Below are 21,005 nucleotides of genomic sequence, written 5' to 3'. Positions count from 1 at the left end.
GCTGTACAGGCGTGCTTAGCCTCCGCTGAGGCGATTTGGCGGGTAATACTTTTGTATATTTCTGATTTCGGTCGGCGCATAGTCTGAAGCAGGACCTGAGTGATGCTAAAGTAGCTTTTAAGAAGTGTGCGAAATGTTGTCAACACCAACAGAGGAAAGAAAGTACTTTTGTAGCCCTGAGGTAAGCTTGGAAAGGGGGGAGGGACTGTTGTTTCAACAAGCTAAGCAAACTTTCAAGTTAGCCTTTGCTAACTTTACGCTGCAGACTCGTGCGTCAGGTGATACACGGAGTCGAATTGAAGCATTAATTGCTTGCCGTGTGTGTAATAGGGAGCTGAGAAGTGAATAATGAATCAAAGTCGCCCCTTAAACAGACTTGGCAAACTTTATGAACGTGTTTATTTGCTAATATTTTCTGTCAGGCGAATAGCAGACTGGAACTGCAGGGCCGTGTACCGCGCGAGCCTCAGGACGAAGGTGGGATCATGGCGTCTATCGCTGGGGCGAACCAAACCAAGATGGGCATAACCTCTCAGACCCATAATATAAAAAAAGGTGAGGCTTTGCAATCCTGATTTTTTTTCCCTTTCTTTTTTGGTCAAACCTTGCCTCAGAACTGCATTACAAATTTTGTCACATTAAAGCCACAAATATTTAGTGTGTATTTATTAGATAAAAGTACAATAATAATGTTATTTAAAAACTAATGAACTGACACAATGATATTGCAATGAAAATATATTGTGCAACTCTAGCATAGACTTCACTGTCTAGATCTGCAAAGCTGGTAGAAAGATTCCTCAACAAAAAATCTGCTAATGATATACTCTGGAGGCATGCATATTGTGGGAGATCCTAATGGAATTTATGAAAAACTTTGCTTATATTTTGACAAAACGTTAAAAAAATAAGATGCTATAACTACACTTTAAATGCTAATAATCTCCATTTAGGTGTTGGTTTTGTTGTGCAATGACCTCAGTGTCCAATACTTGTTCCAGTTTCGATATCAGGGTACGATTTTTGGGTAATTTCTCCCCCTCCCCCCAACCCACAGAAGCCATGCTGCTGTTCCAGAAGACCCGTGCCGATAACTCTCTGGTTCTCCTGACGAGGAAGTTTGCTCAGAGGCTAAATCACTGTCTAGGTGGAGTGGTGGACCTCAACTTGGTCTCATCGGAGCTCAAAGTGTCCAAGAGGCGTCTGTACGACATCACCAACGTGTTGGAAGGGATCAATCTCATGAAGAAGACACGCAAAAACCACCACCAGTGGTTGTGAGTACAGTCAACTCTTATTATTCATGTATTATTGTAGCCAAAATAACTCTTAACTGAGCTGGTAGGCACTACATAGTACTAGTTGAAGTCGCCTAACCAATTTAACATGAATAGAATGTGAAAAGGTCTTAGAAAATTGCTTCAACTGATTATGAAATTGGGTTCAAATTGAAGGCAGCTCATACAGAACGTCCAGTGGAAAGCTGCTTCAACCCAAACCTCAAACCTATGAAACAGTTTCAAAACAATCAGCAACTTCCTCTATTGTTTTGAATTAACTGATTTTTATCTATTAATCAAATATTTATTTTTGGAAGATTTATTCCTGGGAAAATCTGTATATAAGATTTTTATTTTTTTTTACTAATGTACTCCTTGGGTTTCCATAGTTCAGAGTGATAGCTTGCCCACGGCGGCCATCTTGTTTGACAAGCGTTTTTCACAGCTTCTGTTTATTTGAGCTTTGAATTCAGGTGAGCTTTACGATGGAATATTAGGACCAGACAAAGCTTTTATTTCTTAAATTACAAGAACAAAGTCTAATGACAATAGAGTCGAAATAATATGAGAATAAGGTTGTAATACAATGAGAACTCCTTTTATCATATCAGTACATCTGCCACAATAATAATTTTTGCTGGACGATAAATTGTCCCAGAGGTTATTGCGATAAACGATAATATTGTTGTTTTGAGATCACTTTCAAGTAGAATATTGATAACAGCATAATAAAGCAAGAACAAGTTCTCAAAAATGAATAAACTTAAAATTTTAACACTGCAGCTTGAAGATATTTTAAATATCCAAAATAAATAAACAAAACAAACAACAAATAAAAGGAATTATGAAGTCTTTGTAAACACAATTGTCCCTCAATCAAAGGAATAATTGAGACCAAATGCCAGACTGAAAACTTTTATCATCCAGTTTGTGGTAGAAAGAGAGAGAAAAACGATAAATCACCCAAATGGTCATTATTGAGCTCGTTCTAGTTTATGATGTCATTAATTGATTTATTGTGACAAACTAACAGATCAGCATCAAATTATTTTCAATAACAGGCCTTTGAAATGGTGTTTTATTTTCATGAAAGAACTATACAAACTGAATGTTTACATCAAATCTTGAGAATTTTTGAAGCTTTTTTTTTTCAATGAAACAACTTTTTTCTTGTAATTTTAAGTCGAATTGCGTCTTTATTCTGCTAATATCACAACTGTTGTAATAAAAAAAAAAAAATCTTGTTGCCTTAACCTGATACTCTGTCGTACAACTAACAGTAGGAATGAATGAATCAAAAGCCACTTTTTCAAAGTATTTTCTCTCATTTTGTAATTTTCTTTCTTTTTTTTTTTAAGAAAAGAAATAGAAAAAAAAATAAATTAATCTGATATATATATAAAAAAGAGATTTTATTTTGAAGTGGCATCACCCAGATCTATTCTCCTGTGCTCAGGGGCGGCCCTGTGGAGGACAGCCTCGCCAGAAGCCTGGAGGCTCTGATTGAGGAGGAGGAGAAGCTGGACGAACTCATCCAAATCTGCGCCCGGCAGATCAGCAGGCTGTGCGAGGAGAACCTGCATGACAGATATCCTTGGGGCTTTCAGCCTCCGCTGTCGAATATATTGGACCGTTTTTGTTTCAGATTTACCTGCAAATACACATTGGTTAGTTTCCTGAACTCCGCTGATCACGTACGCCTACCTGACGTACGAGGACATCAGGAGCATTTTGAGTTTTGAGCAGCAGACTGTGATTGTGATCAAAGCTCCGCCCGAGACTCGCCTTCAGGTGCCACATCCAGAGGAGGTACACAGATCAGGACGATTTCAGATTCTTCTCCAAAACTCATTTCATAATCACACCGTACTCTTCCTCTCTGACGCTCAGAGCTTGCAGATTCACCTCAGAAGCACCAACAGACCCATCGATGTCTTCCTCTGCTCTGACACACCGGTTGCCATGGAGACGGCGACTGCGGGCAGCGCCAGCGGTGGACAGGCCCAGCTACCCACCTGTGTTAAATACTCCTCTGCACCTCCATCCTTCTCAATGCAGACGTCGACTGAAGGTGAGCAAATCACTTTATGAAAGGAAAAGAAAAATCTATATGAACAAACCAGGCCATGTGTGGAACAAGGTTATTATAGTTAACTCAAACTTAAATTGAGAAGACACTTTTGTTAACTGAATAAAGAAATAAAAACGGTAATTAATGTGGAAAAAGTATAACTAACTGGAACTATATTGTTTGTTTATAAAACTAAAACATACTGAAATTATAGATATAATATCCTTTGTTTTTGTGTTTATGAATATATTTTTTAGCCTCTTGAACTGATGTGAAATAGATTTTTTTACCCCCTCCCCTTTATCTCAGTCACTTAGAACTAGACCACATCAATACCTCAGTTTTGTTTCTCTGAGCCAATCAAAGGTGGATTTGCTTTTTTAATTTATCATTATCCTGCTGCAGAACTCAAGTGAATTTGAGTCCAGGGTCAAACGGTTGAGCAGAATTCATGGTTCCATCAATTACAGAAGGTCATTCATCTCCTAAAGCAACACAGCAGCTCCAGATCATCACACTGCCGCCAATGTGTTTGTCTTTAGGTTTGATGTTCTTTTCAGTTTTGTACCAGATACTGTATATTGGGACACCCACCTTCCAAAAAGGTCCACATTTGTCTCGTTGGTCCACAGATATAAATGTTTTATATCAGTCTATCAATAATTATTGATTAGTTTTTCCAATGTTTTAAATATCTGAGATACTGCCAAATGGTTTATGACGTTTTCTGTTTTATGCACAGTTTCCTCTTGAGCTGTTGAACTCATTTACTCCTTTCATTCCATGCTACGTTGTTTTTTTTGTTTGTTTTTAAGCAGTTAGGCTTAAAAATGGTGAAACATGAAACTGCCGCTGCACAAGTTACTCAGCGTGTTGTTGCTAGGTACATCCCCCAGAATGCTGTGGGATTTTGGTTCAGCTGTCAGTGAAATTATTCAAAATTCTATCAGACGTATTATCTATTGATATTAATCACATGTCTATCGTGACATTTATTACCAGTTTATTGCCCAGCCCAACTGCAGTAACTAAAAAAAAGTTACAAGATTTGTCACTAGTTGCTTTTTTCTTTTTTGAGAAGTTGCTTGCTTGAGAAGCCTGAAAAGTGGCTAAATATAGCAACTAAGTTGCAACAGTGGGGTGACTGTAGTTAACCACACATATGCAGACATGACCTGGTGGGCGGCGCTAACAGTCAACCCTCTCTCACAGCAGAGAATGATGTATTGTAAAATGACAAAACCGGCACAAAAATGTTCAAAGTTGTTTCTTTTTTTTTTTTAACTCTGATGATTAATTTTCCTTTCTCCATCTCTCCCCCTTGTCCCAATTGTCTTTCCAGAGGATGCTAACAGTAGCTGTGAAACGAAGGGTTTCTCAAACCCAGAGTCTGAGGTGACACCACACTCGACACTGTTAAGTTTCATCCCTTTGACGAACTCGTGCAGTATCCCCCCGAAACTCGAGCATAGCTACGCCATTTCGTCTCCGATCTCCTCCCTTGGCGAGGAGCGTTGCCTCATCAGCCTGACCACAGATGAAGGCATCACAAAGTTCTCCTCAGCCTGACATGGAGATGCTGCATTGCTGAACAGACTCGGTTGGAATCGTCATTCAGGCTGAGGGGAAATAAAAAAAACAAACAAAACAGAAAAACACTACTCGCTCAAAGTAATTTTTTGTTTTGGAACTTTTACTACCTAAGAGGAAACGCCACACTGGATTTGCTCCGGAAATGCTAAGAAATTCAGGCTTGTTGAGCTACACTGTTCATCTATCTGAGATTATTAATCTGTTTAAGATTGAGTTAAACAGATTAACGTGGATAATTTTTCCTGCTGGATGTAAATGAACTGTAAAGACATTATAAAGGAACAAACTCGGTTATAGGATGTGACTTGAATTCACTCACTGATTTAAAAATAAGGTAAGATCCTCGAAGAATCATTCAACGTTGGATGTAGTTTGCTGCAAAGGCGAAGCAGAGTTGGGTATGTTTTATTTTCAAAGTGCTCCACCATGAATGGGCAACACAGGGCATAAATAGTGTCATCATGGGTGGCGTGATGATGTCACCAGGGAGTTTCCAAAGCATCTGACAGCCATTCTGTCATCCCATGGTGTCTTGAAAACACATCCATATTTTGTACCCACGGTCTGCCATTTTATCCCAAGACTCCAAACCTATTTCCACTTTTTGCCTGTAAGCAGTGCCTTTCATATCCATGTACTTTACCATTTTTTATTGTTTTGGTCTGCAGGTGTTCTTGATGAATAAAAGAATCGTAGAATGCAGAAATCTCACGTTTAATTAATGCTATATGATTTTGTAAAAAACTATGTTAACTATTATTTCCGTTGGCTCCCCCATTGGAGCCTGCTGACTTTTATAAAAATAGGACCCCTGATCTAAACTAAGACTAAGCTGAGCCACCTGCTGTTAGTAGAGATTATTTATTGGAGTTACATAAAAATGTTTACTTTCAATAGAGTAAGAGCGAATAAAGGAAAAACTCCTTTGAACAGTTGGTTTTCAACACAGGTACAAAATCTTCCTGTGATGGGTCTAAATTAACAAGTGATGGGACAAAATTACCACCACTTGTTGGCCCTATAATTAATTTGCACAGATTATAAAAACCTTAATATTGTTTACTAGGATTGCCCTGATATAAGTTCATAAATTTATATGACTGACTAGGCATAGGCTGGTAGGAGATTCTGACTCTATTAAACCTTTTAGTAAAATAAGTTTTAACTTTTGTAACTTTTAAAAACACTGTTTTTACCTATTTGTTAAAATTGTCACTCTGTCCTGACATTGTAAATATAAAAATGGAGCTCCTCTGCCTGCTCTCTGTGGTGCTACAGCCGTCTGCAGAAATACACCAATCAGAGCCAGGAGGAGAGTATTAGCGTTGTCCATCATCCTCCTGTAGGTTCACACTCTACCCACTGCTCTCTGCTAGGCTACAGCTAGTTCCCTGCAGTGGTGGGTGTCTTGAATGCTAAGACTTGTTAGCACGGCCACTGATGCCAGCAGACAAAGTTTTCCTGTAATAAGTTGTTTCTAAGCCATCAGCACATTGAGCAGTGCATACACAAGCGTGTTTGACAATACTAAGACCTTCCTGTTGGTTCTGATTGGCTGCATCCACCAGTTGTAGTTTTAAAACTGAAATACCTTTATCTCCAAATTGTTAGTTTCTGTCCAAGCTGAAATATTTCCAGAGTCAAATTTGACTGGCAATGCACAGCAGCATGTTGGGGAGGGGTCACACTGGATTACGTTTTGCAGCCAAAAGAAACTCCTTGTTAAAAGAACTGTGAAGATTAGTTACTGTTGGACGATAGATTGTTTTTAGGCTTTGGTATTGGTAAGCAGAATAAGGCTGTTCCTGATGTCATATGGACAATACAGGTTTAAAAGCCTCAACGTCAAGTCTGTATCAGACTCGAACTGGTGCATTTTGTACATAATATTTGTTTTATGAAACCTTTATATACTATAGGTCTTGACTGTTGGGGGTTTGGATTGGTCCATTTCCCTCTACTGCGGTCTTATTAGAACTCCCTGCCAAGACTCGGTCTGAAACTCTCTTTGTAGTTTTCTCAGGTCTCTAGCTCTTACTTCCTCTTCAACCTTCTGATCTGTAGACTTTTGATTGCACTCTTAAGTGTTTGACATTGAACATTGCTGCAGTGAAAAGTCTCATGGCAGTATTTTTGTCATCAAATCATTCAGAGAGTGGTATGCCCATGCAGACAGTGTGCCCTCTGGTCGATGTTAAGAGTGGTGGTGGGGGGAATTGTCTCCCGATGATGCTCTGGACCTCTGAAAGCATCGACTTTTATTTCTCCGTTGTCACAAAAGCCCTTTATGCCTTCCATTTAAGGACCTGCCCTACATTACAAAACAATTTCAACTGTGACAACTTAATAGTTGTCGGGCGTTAGCTGAATTTCAGCACAGACTTCGACTTGTCATGTTGGGAGAAGCTCAGGAGGATTTGGCAACACTAAAGAGAAGTACTGTTTGGTTTTAGTCTGTTTGCCTGGAATTGTCCTGGTTTAGCCGTTCAGCTCTGCTAAAACAATGAAACTGGGTTCTATTTGCACTTTTTTGGTGCATATTCAAGGCCTAATTTAGTCTTCATGGTGCAGAAGTGTAAATGCAGTGAGAGAAATAAGTATTTGATACAGCTCTGATCTTTAGAGCGTTCCCACTAAAGAAGAACGGAGAGGTCTGTAATTTTCACCATATACCTCAGCTGTCAGTACAACAAAGTATTTTATGGCCATAGTAGGAAAAAACTAGAAAATAAAATTGCGTCAATCATAATATCCTGAGAATAGTCGTAATATTATGAGTTGTGCAAAAATAAAGTTGGAATATGAGAAAAAAGTCATATTACGAGAATAAAGTAGTATTACAAGAATAGTCAGGATATTACGACTTTATTCTCATAATACTACAACTTTATTCTAGGAATTATTTAGACTTTATTGTCCCAAGACTTATAGTATTTTCTTAGCGTGGCCCCAATAATCTGTCGTACATGAGAGACAGAATCTTAAAAAAAAAAGGAGAGACAATAACGTTTAATTAATTGATCAGACGTGTACTGTAGCTATTGAGTTGGTTTGCCCACAGTGCCTGAGGGATTTTGGCCTACAGTTGCATGCAGATCGTCTCCACATCTTTCAAAATTCGGGTTCAGCTCTCTCCAATGATTTTCTATTTGGTTTAAGTCTACATACCTAAGCAATACATTAAGTAACTTCAGGAGCTTGATGTGCTTCCTTTGGAGGTACTTCTTACTTGGTCTGGCTGTATGTTTTGGGTCATCATCATGATAAGAGACCAAAGCAGGACCTGTCTGTAATGCTCTTACTGAAGTAAGGAGGACGGTGTTGCCCTAAATCTCATGACTCGTGGCCTCCTCCATCCTCTCCTCGGAAAAACTCCCACAAATCTGCTTTGGTGATAGTGGTGAGGAGCAGTGGTGTCCAAAGTCGGTCCTCATCCTGCATGTTTTAGTTCTCTCCCTGGTGAACGCAACTGGATCAATTGATGGGTCATTAGAAGCCCTAAGCAGAACATTGACATGCTGAGGAGGCTGTTACTACCACCAGGGAGAGAACTAGAACATGCAGCCCTTGAGGACCCACTTTGGACACCACTGGTGTAGAGTGAGATATTTAATCAGGAACTAAATTTAGCACATTTTTCTTCGTTTGGAAATTTTCACTTTTAAACTGTTTTGCGCCATTTTGCTTCATTTTCCACTCATACTTATTGCTTATGTATTCATACTGATGATTAAGTACGCCAACTTCTGTTGGTTTCGGGCCACCTTTGCTGGAAAATGTGTTGTTTAATGTTCCAAAGAAATGAGCAAAAACCGCTCAAAAGACTAATTTTGAGAAAATGTATTAAACGTTAAGCATAAAATTTCTTCATATATATTCTCATGAGACAGTTGGCCTCCATAAGAGAAAAATGTTAAAAATAAACGCAGTACTTCTCTTCTGGGCCTCTCTTCCCATTCTTGAAGCACCTCAAACATTTCTCACCTCTCTCTCTTCGTACTTGGTGTGAACCTCCCCCCACCCCCATGCAGTATTTATGTGGCGACACTAGGGGGCAGCGAGAGCCCACAGAATCTCAAAATGTGTCCAGGCTGCTCCAGACCCGATGTTGATTTCAAACTGCCAGATGAAGCGTTACCCTTTGGTTTTCAGAAATGCAGCTTTTGTGAATTCAAGCGTAAATGAGTCAAGGCGAAGTGTGGAAGTTGTCTTGTGTTTTTGAGAGTGGAGAAGAAACCAAGGTGTCAAACTGAACACCTGCATACAGTGATGACATTATTTCAGAAACAAATATCATTTCTTGAGTTTTTTTTTTTATTATGGTGTTCTATGAGATGTTTTTGGTAAGAAAAACGTGTCCTGAAGTGATACAGAACATCTTCAGCATGTTCCAGACTCAGAGTCAGGTTAAAGGTTAACAGATGAGGAAACACTCTGACCACTTTTTCTTTACAGCATGATTGAGTTTTTAAATAAATTAAATATTTCTGCTTTATTAAACCATTTATAACTAGAAAAATCTTTAAACTAATCAAAAATTCAGTGAAATTCCAAGTGCCGTAGTTATTTTTAAAAACTTTTCTCGTACCTTCAGCATTCACAAACAATCTCTCTTTGTCTGAGCCGCAGCATCTCAGAAAAACACATCATCTCCCCAAACATGATGATGTAATCCTTTGGCCACCCACAGTACCCCAGTGGTGTCCGTAGATGGCAGTGTTGGACCTGAAAATCCCCCGTCCTTGAACTCTGTCAACCCAATTCCCCCCACAAACAGTGGCACACTCAGTCTGAGTTCATGGAGAGTCACTGGATCATTGCTGGTATTGATTCATGTGTGGTTCTGATTTTCGTTTTTTTCTTCTTCTTCTTCTTCTTCTTCTTCTTCTTCTTCTTCTTCTTCTTCTGTGCCACTAAGATGAGCACATGGGGTGGGGGGAGAAGTTATTATTTATTTATTTATTTATTTTTTTAAAGATTGGTTTGTATTGAGTTGTCCCTGGATGCCGGCGAACCTCCAGGAGTTAAAGAGCAGTCGGTTGTATCTGTCAATCAGCCAATCAATGTCTCTATGAAGGTTCTTTCTTAAAGTGCTTTTCCTTGTCACCTGCAAACTAATGACGCACAGAGGGAGGCTTAAAGTGCTGAGCAAAATGCACAGATGGCTGGACTTTAACAGCGACATAGGGCAGAGTCGCCACTTAAGATAACATCCCTCAGGTTTTTTGTGTGTGTGTTGTTTTTTTTTTGACTCTGAAGGCCAGTCCAGCTATCTCTTTTTAGCCAAATTGTGCTACCGGTTCCTGCGCCGCACTGTACTCCCTTCGCCCGGGCTGCCGTTGCGACTGCTGAAAACTCACAGAGGCTGGAAGAGAAAACAAAACTCGGAGAGGGTTAAAGAGGGAGCACGAGAGAGGGAGAGAGCGTACTACTCGACTCTCATTGGCGGCGGGGAAGCACGCGTCGTCTTTTTACGCAGCGCCACCCGGCCAATCGTCTACCTTTTGCAATGTTTTGGGTTTATGAATGAAATGGATAGTGAGAAAGCAGCGCAGGAGTAGTTTGATTCACCACTCTGTAGCTCAGGGTGGAGAGTCTATTCTAAAAGAAAAAGAGGGAAAAGAACAGGTGTACCTGTAGTTTGACTCAGAGTAGCTGTGGATGTGGAAGAATGAACGGATGGTGGATTCAGAAGAAACTTAAGGTGGTTATGTTGGTAGAAACCTGTTGCCTAATCAGTGCTGATACGGTTTTCTTGTAGAAGATGTATATATTTGGAAGGTACAGGAAACGTAACTTTTTTTTCCAGAAAATACTCGATGCAGCTGTCCCTTAAGATTAAAAAAAAGAATGAAAAATCTAACAGAGATTCGCAAAACACTCCACTGTACAAGCACTTTCTTAAATCCTTGAATCCTTAACTTTTTTTTCCAGAAAATACTCGATGCAGCTGTCCCTTAAGATTAAAAAAAAGAATGAAAAATCAAACAGAGATTCGCAAAACACTCCACTGTACAAGCACTTTCTTAAATCCTTGATGTGTTATATCATGTTATGACAGTTTGCTCTGACTGTCATAACATGACAAATACTGAGTCATATTTGTTCTACATTTCACTGGTAGTGTATTTTTATAAGTAGGGTTCTATTAAGTTATGTGTAGTAATTATCTTACCTGGGTTTGCTCGCTCTGTTTTAGCTGTTAAATTTAGATGAATATGTGAGTACGTTGTCAACTAACTGGTAGAGTGATAAGTGGACAACTTCCATGTTTCCACAGATTGTCTTTGAAACAAATGTCTTTTTTTAAATTTATTATTTTTTACAATATGTGAAATGGATGAAATTAACCTAGCCACTTAAGATACTTAAGCTATTTAACCATGAACAAACACTGTGAAAATAATAAATACATAAATAATAGAGTAGCATCTTCCTAATTGAAATGAGGACAAATTGTCTAACACAGTTAGGGATGTCACAATAAAAAATTTAACTGAGTGATAAATTATTCCAGAAATGACTGCGATAAATTATGTTATTTTATCCAACTAATATGATAATTAAAGAAAAGATACCCACTCAGATTAAAAAAAATATCTAAAAACTTTTAACATTCTAAATATCCGAAATAAATGAAACAACCGAAACAACAATAATTAAAACAGACTATGAAGTTCCTGCAACCAAAACTGCATTTTAATAAATAATAATCATTCAGCTTAAACAGGGAAATCAGGCAAAAGTCCCAGGTAGTGCAAACCAACTACTTCCTACTGAGTATCAAATATTTGTAGCGTTTCTCAGCGATATTAAAGGACTGTTGTCATTCAAAAATGATTACACTCGTTTTAATTTATCATGTGGTTAATTGATTTATTATTTATTATCACAGGCCTACACACTGTTATCATGTCTTGCTAGAACATATTTCTGCTAATGGATAAGCTAGCTGCTATATAGCTGGATGTCCAAAAGCCTAAAACACCCATCAGAACAGCCTTTCCTTTTTTTAATCTGTATTTTTAGTGTTTATCTTCCTGTTAATCTCTCACCCTGTATATATTATTGCCAATCACACAAAAAGGCAGTGATTCTGCATTTTATTTCTTTGCAAATGTACAAATTGAGCAGGATTACATCCATACTGCCAATTCTTCAGCTGATCTACCTCCAAGGGTGGCCTTCACGGATGACTGCCATCCCCTCCCCGGAGGAGACGATTTCCAGGGGTATTGACTGTAAGATGTCTCTTTATTGATCACCCAAAGGGAAAATTACACATTATGGCATGTTTTTCCTCTTTCAGCATCACGCTTGATTTGACCATTTTGAAGTGGAGTACTTTGTTTTTATGGGATTTTTTTTCTTTTCTTAAAGCAAGAAAAACGCAAGACTATTGCACTAAAATAAAGAAGACGTTAAATAGAATATTTAGAAACTTTAAATGTATTTATTTTTTCTTAAAATGAAGGTTTCATTAATACAAATGGGGTTTTGAAATTTCTAATCGGTGTGGAATATTCTAGTCTAGCTTTGACTAGGCCATAAAGTGTGGGTTTTGATTAATTTCATGTCAAGCTTCAATCATTCACCTTCATAGCAGAGGACCGTAATTATAGCTAAAGTGTAGTGGTTAATATGATTTTATATTCAGCACAGAAAGCAAGCAAGTATTTCCTGTTAAAGGTAAGTTGTTTCTTTCTGTTGTCGCCACATGCTTGGTCTGGGCTTTCTCATAACCCATAAACCATTTGGCTTTATAAATGAATTCAAATGTGCACTGTACAATATCTAGCGTCATAACTTAGTTTAGATCTGTTAGCATGTACAGTATGTGTGAGTGATCTGGTTATTAATTTCTGTATATAAATCTGATCTGTTTGTCTTGTAAAGTTTGCTTAGTAACAGAGTAATGTATCGATTGGTCTGATGATTAATTGAATAATCAAATTAAAACAAAAGTCTCTTTGTGTAGTAGCTTCTTAAGCTAGTAAAACAAATCTATGAAACAGAAAATGCTAGTAAAGAACAATTCAGCTCCTTTTTTGTGCTTTAACATCAACCTGCCAGTGGAACAAGAAATGGAAATTAGCCACCTGGCTATAATATCCTATAAATATATCTTTACCTATTTTTAAATTGAACTTTAATAAGATAAGGTATTTCTTAAAATGCGATAAGATCCAAATGGCACTTTTAGTCCCAAGTTTGAAGTATGAAAAAACTTATTAAAAGTACAAAAACAGACAAGAGTTCACATTAATTTTTTGTTAACACTTTATTTGAAAGAAATAGACAATCAAACAGAGGCGATGTAGCTTGTGGTACAAACTGAAGTTTGAAGTGTTCAAAGAAAAGTCAACCAAAAAGAAAACCTTGGCTGAAGAAAGGGGAAGTAAATGAAATGCATAAATGGTTAAATTAATAAATTTAAAAGTTTCTAGATATTCAGATAAATGCAGTTTGTTTTTTTTAAGGAGGTCAGATCGTAGATCACTGGGTAGGCAGTCCATCAGGCTCCACATTAACTTTAAAAATTAAAAGGCAAAATTAAAATGAGACATTGAGAAAAGGGGACATTTTATATATAAAATGGTGCTATATAACTAAGCTAAACGTTGAATAAAATGAGACTTCATTTATTGAAAATCTGAAAAAATATTGTGCAGTTTTAAGATCTCGTTGCAGCTCAAGCACCCAGTAGAAGTTGTCACTCCTTGCGGTTGTAGGAGGGTGGGAGGATGGTAGGCAGATCAATTTACTACTCCTACATGCATGAATCCATAGCATAGGTCAATTTGTCGACTGCGCATTAGAAAAAGTCACTTTACTCTGACATGTGGTCTTCAGGGGCTCGTCTGCTCAAAAGTCTGACCTCTTCCCAGGAGGCTTCGGCTGCGGCTTTGCTCTCAAACGTTAATACCACCCTGGGCATATCGGCATATTCATATCCAGGCTTTGATCCGCCGGCCCCGGTCTCAGAAGGGGAGGGGCAAACTTTGAGGCTACGCTCCTCGTGATGTAGGAGTCGACTTGATCTAACACAGCTGGGATCTGGCTTTGATAAATGTGGAGCAGTTTGCATGTGAAGCCTACTTGTTTCTTCTCAGGTTTTTTTTTTTTACCTGGAAAGCAATTCACCTGCGTAACGATGATACAGCCGTGACTTTGGATCTTCCCCCAAACACCCCTATCTCCTGTGGGCCATTTACCTTCCTCAGTTTATCTTGGATAAATCAAACATTTGCTTATCCAAAACCAGACGTGAACCAGAACCTAAAGGCGTTTAGCCTTTGGCCAGTGGAGACAAAGACCATCGGTTGTTATTTGCATGCAATTTGCATCGGATCTCCTTTTCTCCCCCCCACGACTGTTTGCAATGTCAGGAGGCCAAATTAAACCGTGTTCCGTTTAAGCCTGATTTACATCTCATTTGCATTGGAGTTGCTTAACCGGGGCTACTTAGCTGAGTGACCCCTGTGGAAACTCCTTACCTCGCGCTCAGAGGAGGCAAGATGGCGCGACGGGCTAATTTCATTAAGCCAAAGCAGCCGTTCGACTGAGCGAGTGCCTTTGGATGTAATCATTAAAAAGGGACGACGGCTTGCAAGCTGTTTGTAATCAGGCCGTTTCTGCGTGCATATGGACATTGTGTCATATTTACTGTAAGGATGAAAGATTAGGCATGGGGGGGAATGGCGGGCGGCATCAATCTCACTCAGCATCTCAGAGCAGGCACATTAATCATCACATCTAGGGGAAATCATCGCTCGGCGACCACTCTCCGCACACATGGCGACGGTCGCCGGATGCGGGAATGGACAGAGGGAGAGTTAGTGCCTCACTGAGCACAAGCGCCGCAGCCAATACTTCTTCATTGATCCTCGGAAGTTGGACTGGACCTTAGACGACGTTTTGTTTTTTTTTCTTCTGTTGCTAATGTGCTCACATGGCGAGAACGGACCCCAACTTCTGCTTCTCCCAAGTTGATCATAGATTCCTTACCCAAAGAGGCTCCTGTTGCCCCCCTCTTTCCATCTTCCTTCTCCTTTTCCCCCCTCAACACTTTTACATCCGTTTTTATTTATAGAGGGATCCTGGGTAGATGGGTTCCCTTGGAAATGATGTGGGGGGATTTCAATAAGGAGAATCAATTCTGGTTTGTTTGTGGAAGCTTGCACACAGACATCAACCGGGGCAATATATCACCCACAGAAATTTCATCATGCTGTTTGTTTGCTTTGAAAGGAATAAGGGCAAGACATGGAAGCTAGAAACAGCCGACTTATTCCACAAGGAATCGTGGCCCTGCTGCGTGCTAGTTTTTCTTCTGGTATTACCTCCACTTCTGTTCCTGTTTTATTCCCTGAAAATAAGGTTATATCTGAAATAGAAAAGTAGTTGTAGTTGAATTCCAAGTTTGCAATTTTGTGTTTGTGTGTCTGAGGCTTTCAAGAATAGTGAGAATATAACGTGCTACCATCTGTACAGCCAGTAGCTGCTACTATTGTGAACCCTTATTTATGGTGCAAGTTAGAGATGCAGAAAAATAATTGCTTCTATAGAGATACAAAATTGACTCAGATTCAGATAGATTTAAAATCTGTTTTGAATAGATATAGACAAGTTGTACATCTTTGCCACTTCTTTTTGTGAGTATACTGCCTATCGCATTGTTCGTCCACTCACCTACCGTAGAAGGCTTAGAGGAGCCTGGGGGAGCCAAAACGATGGCAGATAAATTCTTTCTAGTCGGCATTTTTAGTATTTATCGACACAAAATAGGAAAGAATGCGCTAATGTTGATTTTGTGTGAATTTCCAGAATAGCACAATTGTGAAAAAACATTGGGACTGCCATGACTTTATATGTTCAGAGTTGTGCAATATGTTTTTCAGTTTTCACACAATGGGTTAGATCTTCATTTAATGAAGGCTAGGTTTTAACCTAACCTTCGTTAAAAGTTCTCTACAGGTTTCTCTCTGACCTGCCGTGTTCGCTGGTCTTTGTGAGGCTCTTTGTTCACTGCTACTCTCTGACATACCCTTGAGTACTTCACTCTCCTTTGTGTTCTTCTGTCGCATAACACCTCAAAAATGACTTTGACGGTTGTGGTTGTAATGTTGCCAAAAAAAAGTTGAGGTTATTTTAGCCTTTCAGCAAGACACTGTACTGTAGTTCTTCTGTCAGTAACGTTTCAAGGCAACCTCTTCAATACCAATCCAAAATGAAGACACAAAGCGACAAAGTGTAATTATTATCTTCAATTAGATTAACCTTGAGATACAGACATGATTTATCAATGCATTCCTAATGGTTAATAATGGCTCTTGTCAGACAAATGTCACCAAAAGCCCTGCACACCTTCAGACATGGTGCTTTCATCAGAATCCCATAGCCCGATGAATGAGCGTACGGATGAATAGTAAAAACCTGCGAGAGCTGTCACCTGCACGGAAATGTAAAACTACGATAAAATCCTCCTTTTTGCTGAAGAATTTATCAGAAGCTTTCATTCGCATTGTGCGCATTATTCGAGCGTGCTTCCATCATTTAAGAGCGGAATATGACTCTTGTTTCCTGCCGCTGCGCTAATCCCATCTACAGAGGAGAATGAAAACGCCGTTGTTAGCTAAATCCATTATTCCCTCTGTAAGCAGACCAGCCAGCACTCACACGCTCATTAGCAGTGTTTAAGTGTTTGGTGCGGTGTGAGGCACTTGGCTGCAAACCCGCGCACGTGCGCACACACTCGCCGGCTACGTCTAATGAGGGAGAAGGCCTTGAATGGTTCCTATGCTGTGATGCATTAAAGTTTAATAACCTGTCCTTTCGCTTTGCTCTTAGGAACATGCTCCACAGCTGATAATTGGAAAGATATTTGCTTCTTTCTCTTGTCTCTTTTGTCTAATGGCTGCTTTCTCTTCAGCTTGGGTCCATTATTTGCCCTTGAAGGAGTATTTCTTCTCTTTGGCTCTTTACTCAGAGCTTAGCTTATGAAAAAGGTGAAAGTGGCATGTTTAGTTCGGCAGCAGTTCTCTCTGTAACATCTGCCACATTTGGCCCGTACAGTGATGGCGAATGAATAGGCATCACTCATGAATAGTCCGAAGGCAGTTGTGTTATTACATTTTAAGGTGACTGGCGTTAAATTAGGTGTAAACAGTTCTTGTATGTAAGATAAATTCCTGTAACAGCTAAGCTCACAAAGGATAAAGGACGTTGTACTCTGCTTTTGATATTTTTGATAACCTGTATTTCATTCTGTTCAAGGTGAGGAAAGAAAAAAAAACTTAGCAAACCAAAGGTTTCCAGAAAAAAAATAACTGAAACTAATAACAGAATTTATGGCCTAATTAAAAAATTTCCAGCTGAATGTTTACTAACAAGCTTTGTGCAATGTTAACCTTAACCTGTGCTCGGTAGCTATTGAGCTAGCATCCATTTAGGCTAATTTTTATGACAATGGTGAAAACACGGTAGCTAGTGAAGACCTAAACCTCATTAAAAACATTTTGAACTCAAAGCGTTCAAATTCTCCTAAATTCTCACATTCTCCTAAATCTTTTGTAAGTCAATAAAAAGAAAAAAACCTAACAGGTTATAAATCAAAAATAGCATTTATGATTCATAACTTTTGCCCTCACATTCAGAAGAAAAACAAACATTTTGTGCGTGTGCATTGAAAAGTGTCCCATCATGTGAATTGTCGGAGCTGGAATGTAGCACTGAATGATAGAATAATCAAGGTGATGCTGTCGCTATTGTTTAAAACTTAAAATATAACCTGATGCTAAAATCTTGTAGGTCAGAGTCTGTCAATGACCTCCCCATTCGAGATGCCTTCTGCTACAGCATATAAAACTGTATTCACTTCTTAATTAAAGCATTTCAAAATAAGGAAACTGTTAAAAGCTGAAGGTCTTTTTATTGATTTTTACAAATTATTCTAAAACTATATTATGCCCCCTTCTTGCATGATGACATGATGCGTAAAGGGTTTATGAGACAAATATCCCCCTTTTTCATTTTTGCTTCGACAATACATTTCATAAACTGTGTTTAAAAGAATCTTCAATTAGTGTGGATTGATCCAGTCCAGGATTAACTCATCCTTTCATCATGATTTTTATGTTTGTCTCATTCTAAGATGGGACCAAGGTTAGTTTAGCTAGCAGTTCGCTAAACTAAGTATTTTTTTTTTTTTACCTTGCAAGGATTTAAGAGTTTGAAGCTTCTCCTATGACTATGCAACCAAATGTTGAAGTCTGTACTCATATCAAAATTATTACCAGTAAGAATTATGAGAATATTGCTTTCAATTTGCACATAATAAATTTGACCAAGTTTACACATAATGTTCCCCTTGCTGATGGAACAAGGGGAACATTTGTGGGTAGGTGGCTGGTATACCTGTATACATTAGAGATTTTATAATAAAGGGCAACTTCATGTGTTGATGCCCAGAGCTGTGTGGCTCTGAAGTGCCTCATGTGCAATCACAGTTGGTGGAAGCCTGTCCACATTGGTGTTTCGCCACGGGGCCAAGAGTGTCGTCTCAGCGTGGGGGCTTGTTTAATGCGCTTTGACCCAGAAACTAGAAGTCTGACCTGTTTAGCTTCTGCTTATAGGAAGTCATCCTCCCTGGCTCTATCTAGCTCTCTCTCTGTCTCGTTCCCTGCCCTCCAGACCTTTCAAGTTGTCGTCATCTGCATTTCTTTACTCGAGAGCATTGATTTGAACTTTTCAAACTTAAACAGCTTAGAAATCCTGAGGTCAAGCTTACTTATGAGGGCACGTAATCTGTTTCTTTGGCTTTATTAACCCAGCTGCTCAAGTCTAATTCGGGCTTGTGACGGAGATGTTGTCAGTTGCCCAAATAAGTAATGATGTTAGCTCTGAGTACTCAAACTGTATTAATGTGCCTGAGCCACCTTCCTAACAATAGACAATACTTTCACTCCAGATCAACAGTGGTATGCAAAAGTATTCATATTTCTTGAAATCCCACATTCTGTCCCATTACAACCACAACTTTCTATGCAATTCAGTGGGATTTTGCATCATAAACCAACACAAAGGAGACAAAAGAAAGGGGAAACATAATCTGGAAAATGGGGCATGTTTTTGTATTCATTCCCTTTTATTATGATATCCCCAATAAACCCAGTCCAACAATGAGCCCACCTGCATATAGGCAATAAAGGGCATCATGAAGCCCAAGGGACAACGTAGTCATGTCAGGGATGAAATTGTGGAGATGTTTGAAACACAGTGTCTCTCAAAGCAGTTTTTCCACAAGTCATGTAGGAAAAACATCAAACTTTGTAGAAAGAGGAGCTCTGGTCAGATGAAACCAAGGTTGAACTTCCTGCTTTACATACAAAATACTCCGTGTGGCATTGGACTTTAGTCTGAACACACTAGCCACACAGTGAAATGGTGGTATTAGACCATGCTGTGGGATGCTTTTCTTTATAAGGGACATGGAGACTGGTCAGAGTAGGAATATTGATGGAGCTCAATATAAACAAGGAAGAAAACCCATTAAACTGAGATACTATTTGAGACTAAGTTAGAAGTTCACCTTTCAGCAAGGCAATGACCTTAAACACACAGCCAGAGCTGCAATGGAAATGTTTAGATCAACATGATTTCATGTGTTAGAGCTACACAGATTCTGAATAGATGCAACTGCTTCTGTGAACTTTCAAAGATCGTCTTCACCTGGTCTGCCTGAGCTTTGAGGTTTTTAGTGCAAGCGAAGAGTAAAGGACTTCAGTCTGTAGACGAGCGTGGGGGGCGCAGTGCCATTACGGGGGGGGGGGGCGATGAATGGGGAAATTTTTTATTTTTTTTTAAATGTATTGATGATAGCAAAGTTTAATATTCTTACAAATAATAAAAAAGAAATATGTTTGAAATAACACTGACAGAAAAGATTACTCTTCTACAGTATAGAACAAAAAAATAAATAAAACAGTTGCACAAAAGTGTTTCACTGTAAAGATGGTTTGTAGTTTGTTTTGTTGCAACCTGAAGTGTGAAATAAACTTCAGTGGAGTTTGAAAACAAAATATGTGTATAGATTTATGTCTGGTTGAACGATGTGTGTGCACAGGTGATTTTTTTTTTCTTTTTTGGGGGGGATTTTATAGTATTCCATAGGGGGGGTGGGCAGAAGAAAATCTTTGGGAACCACTGCCTTAAGAGACGAAAGGGTAGTTGCACAAAGTATTGGTTCAGGGGTTGTTGAATAAAAATACAAATTTACGTAAAATCTCAACAAAACACATTGGAGTTTGGAACTGTAATGTGACAAAATGTAAAAAAGTTCAATGAGTATGTGTGCATTTGCAAAGGATTGGATGTTATCATTATAGACCAATACAAAACTTTACAGCGGGCATCTCCGACTTTAGTCCTTGACTCTTGCTAGTGGCCTATTTGGTTTAGTTGTGTTGAAACAAACAAAAATGGCTTCAGTGCTCATTTCAGTGATCTTGTGAGTATCTTTGATGTTTTAGAGATGGTATTCAAGTCTTACTTTAGTGAAGAAAGTTTTTCAGAAGCTAAGATCACCATTTATGCTGTACATGGAAATACACTCACACTTGCCACACTTCTCTCCCCACACCCTGCTGCCCCCGTCTCTCTCCTGTTATTGTGACTTATATAAGCTGTGTTTCTGTTTGACCTCTCACCGTGCTGACAGAGTGCTGTTAGAACGTTGCCCAGTCAAATTCAATCAGGCTCAGCAGAAATGTGTGGGGCCTGTTAGTATGTGTGAAGTGGGATGGCTTCCTAAAACAAAATAAGTATTAACTTTGAAAAGAAGTGTATAGATCTGCCTGATTTTGAGAACTTTAGTAAAAAATGTCAGTAGAGCCCTTATTAAAATGCTTAACAATCCACTATAACATTTCACGTGCTCCAAGTTGTTTCACTGTTTGCTCATCTCTCGCAATATAATTTAATCTAAAGTTGTAAAAGACTCCCTGGGAGAAAAACATAATTCAAGTTATGAATTTGAATTTATTTTATAAGGGACAATGCAT

The 21,005-nt window shown here is 38.8% G+C and overlaps 1 protein-coding gene across 1 annotated transcript; it reads left to right on the top strand.

Annotated features, from left to right (window-relative positions):
• Positions 1 to 5,650, top strand: e2f3 (E2F transcription factor 3). The gene is made up of 7 exons (XM_032579847.1): positions 1 to 181; positions 423 to 555; positions 1,058 to 1,277; positions 2,737 to 2,868; positions 2,975 to 3,089; positions 3,171 to 3,351; positions 4,694 to 5,650. The coding sequence occupies exons 1-7, from the start codon at positions 134 to 136 to the stop codon at positions 4,918 to 4,920; spliced, it is 1,056 nt and encodes a 351-aa protein (XP_032435738.1). The 5' UTR covers positions 1 to 133; the 3' UTR covers positions 4,921 to 5,650.
• The last annotated feature ends 15,355 nt before the right edge of the window (positions 5,651 to 21,005 follow it).

Source organism: Xiphophorus hellerii, chromosome 13 (assembly GCF_003331165.1).
Source record: "Xiphophorus hellerii strain 12219 chromosome 13, Xiphophorus_hellerii-4.1, whole genome shotgun sequence".
NCBI lineage: Eukaryota > Metazoa > Chordata > Actinopteri > Cyprinodontiformes > Poeciliidae > Xiphophorus > Xiphophorus hellerii.
The sequence above is the reverse complement of the archived record's forward strand: the minus strand, read 5'-3'. Positions and strand labels throughout refer to the sequence as shown.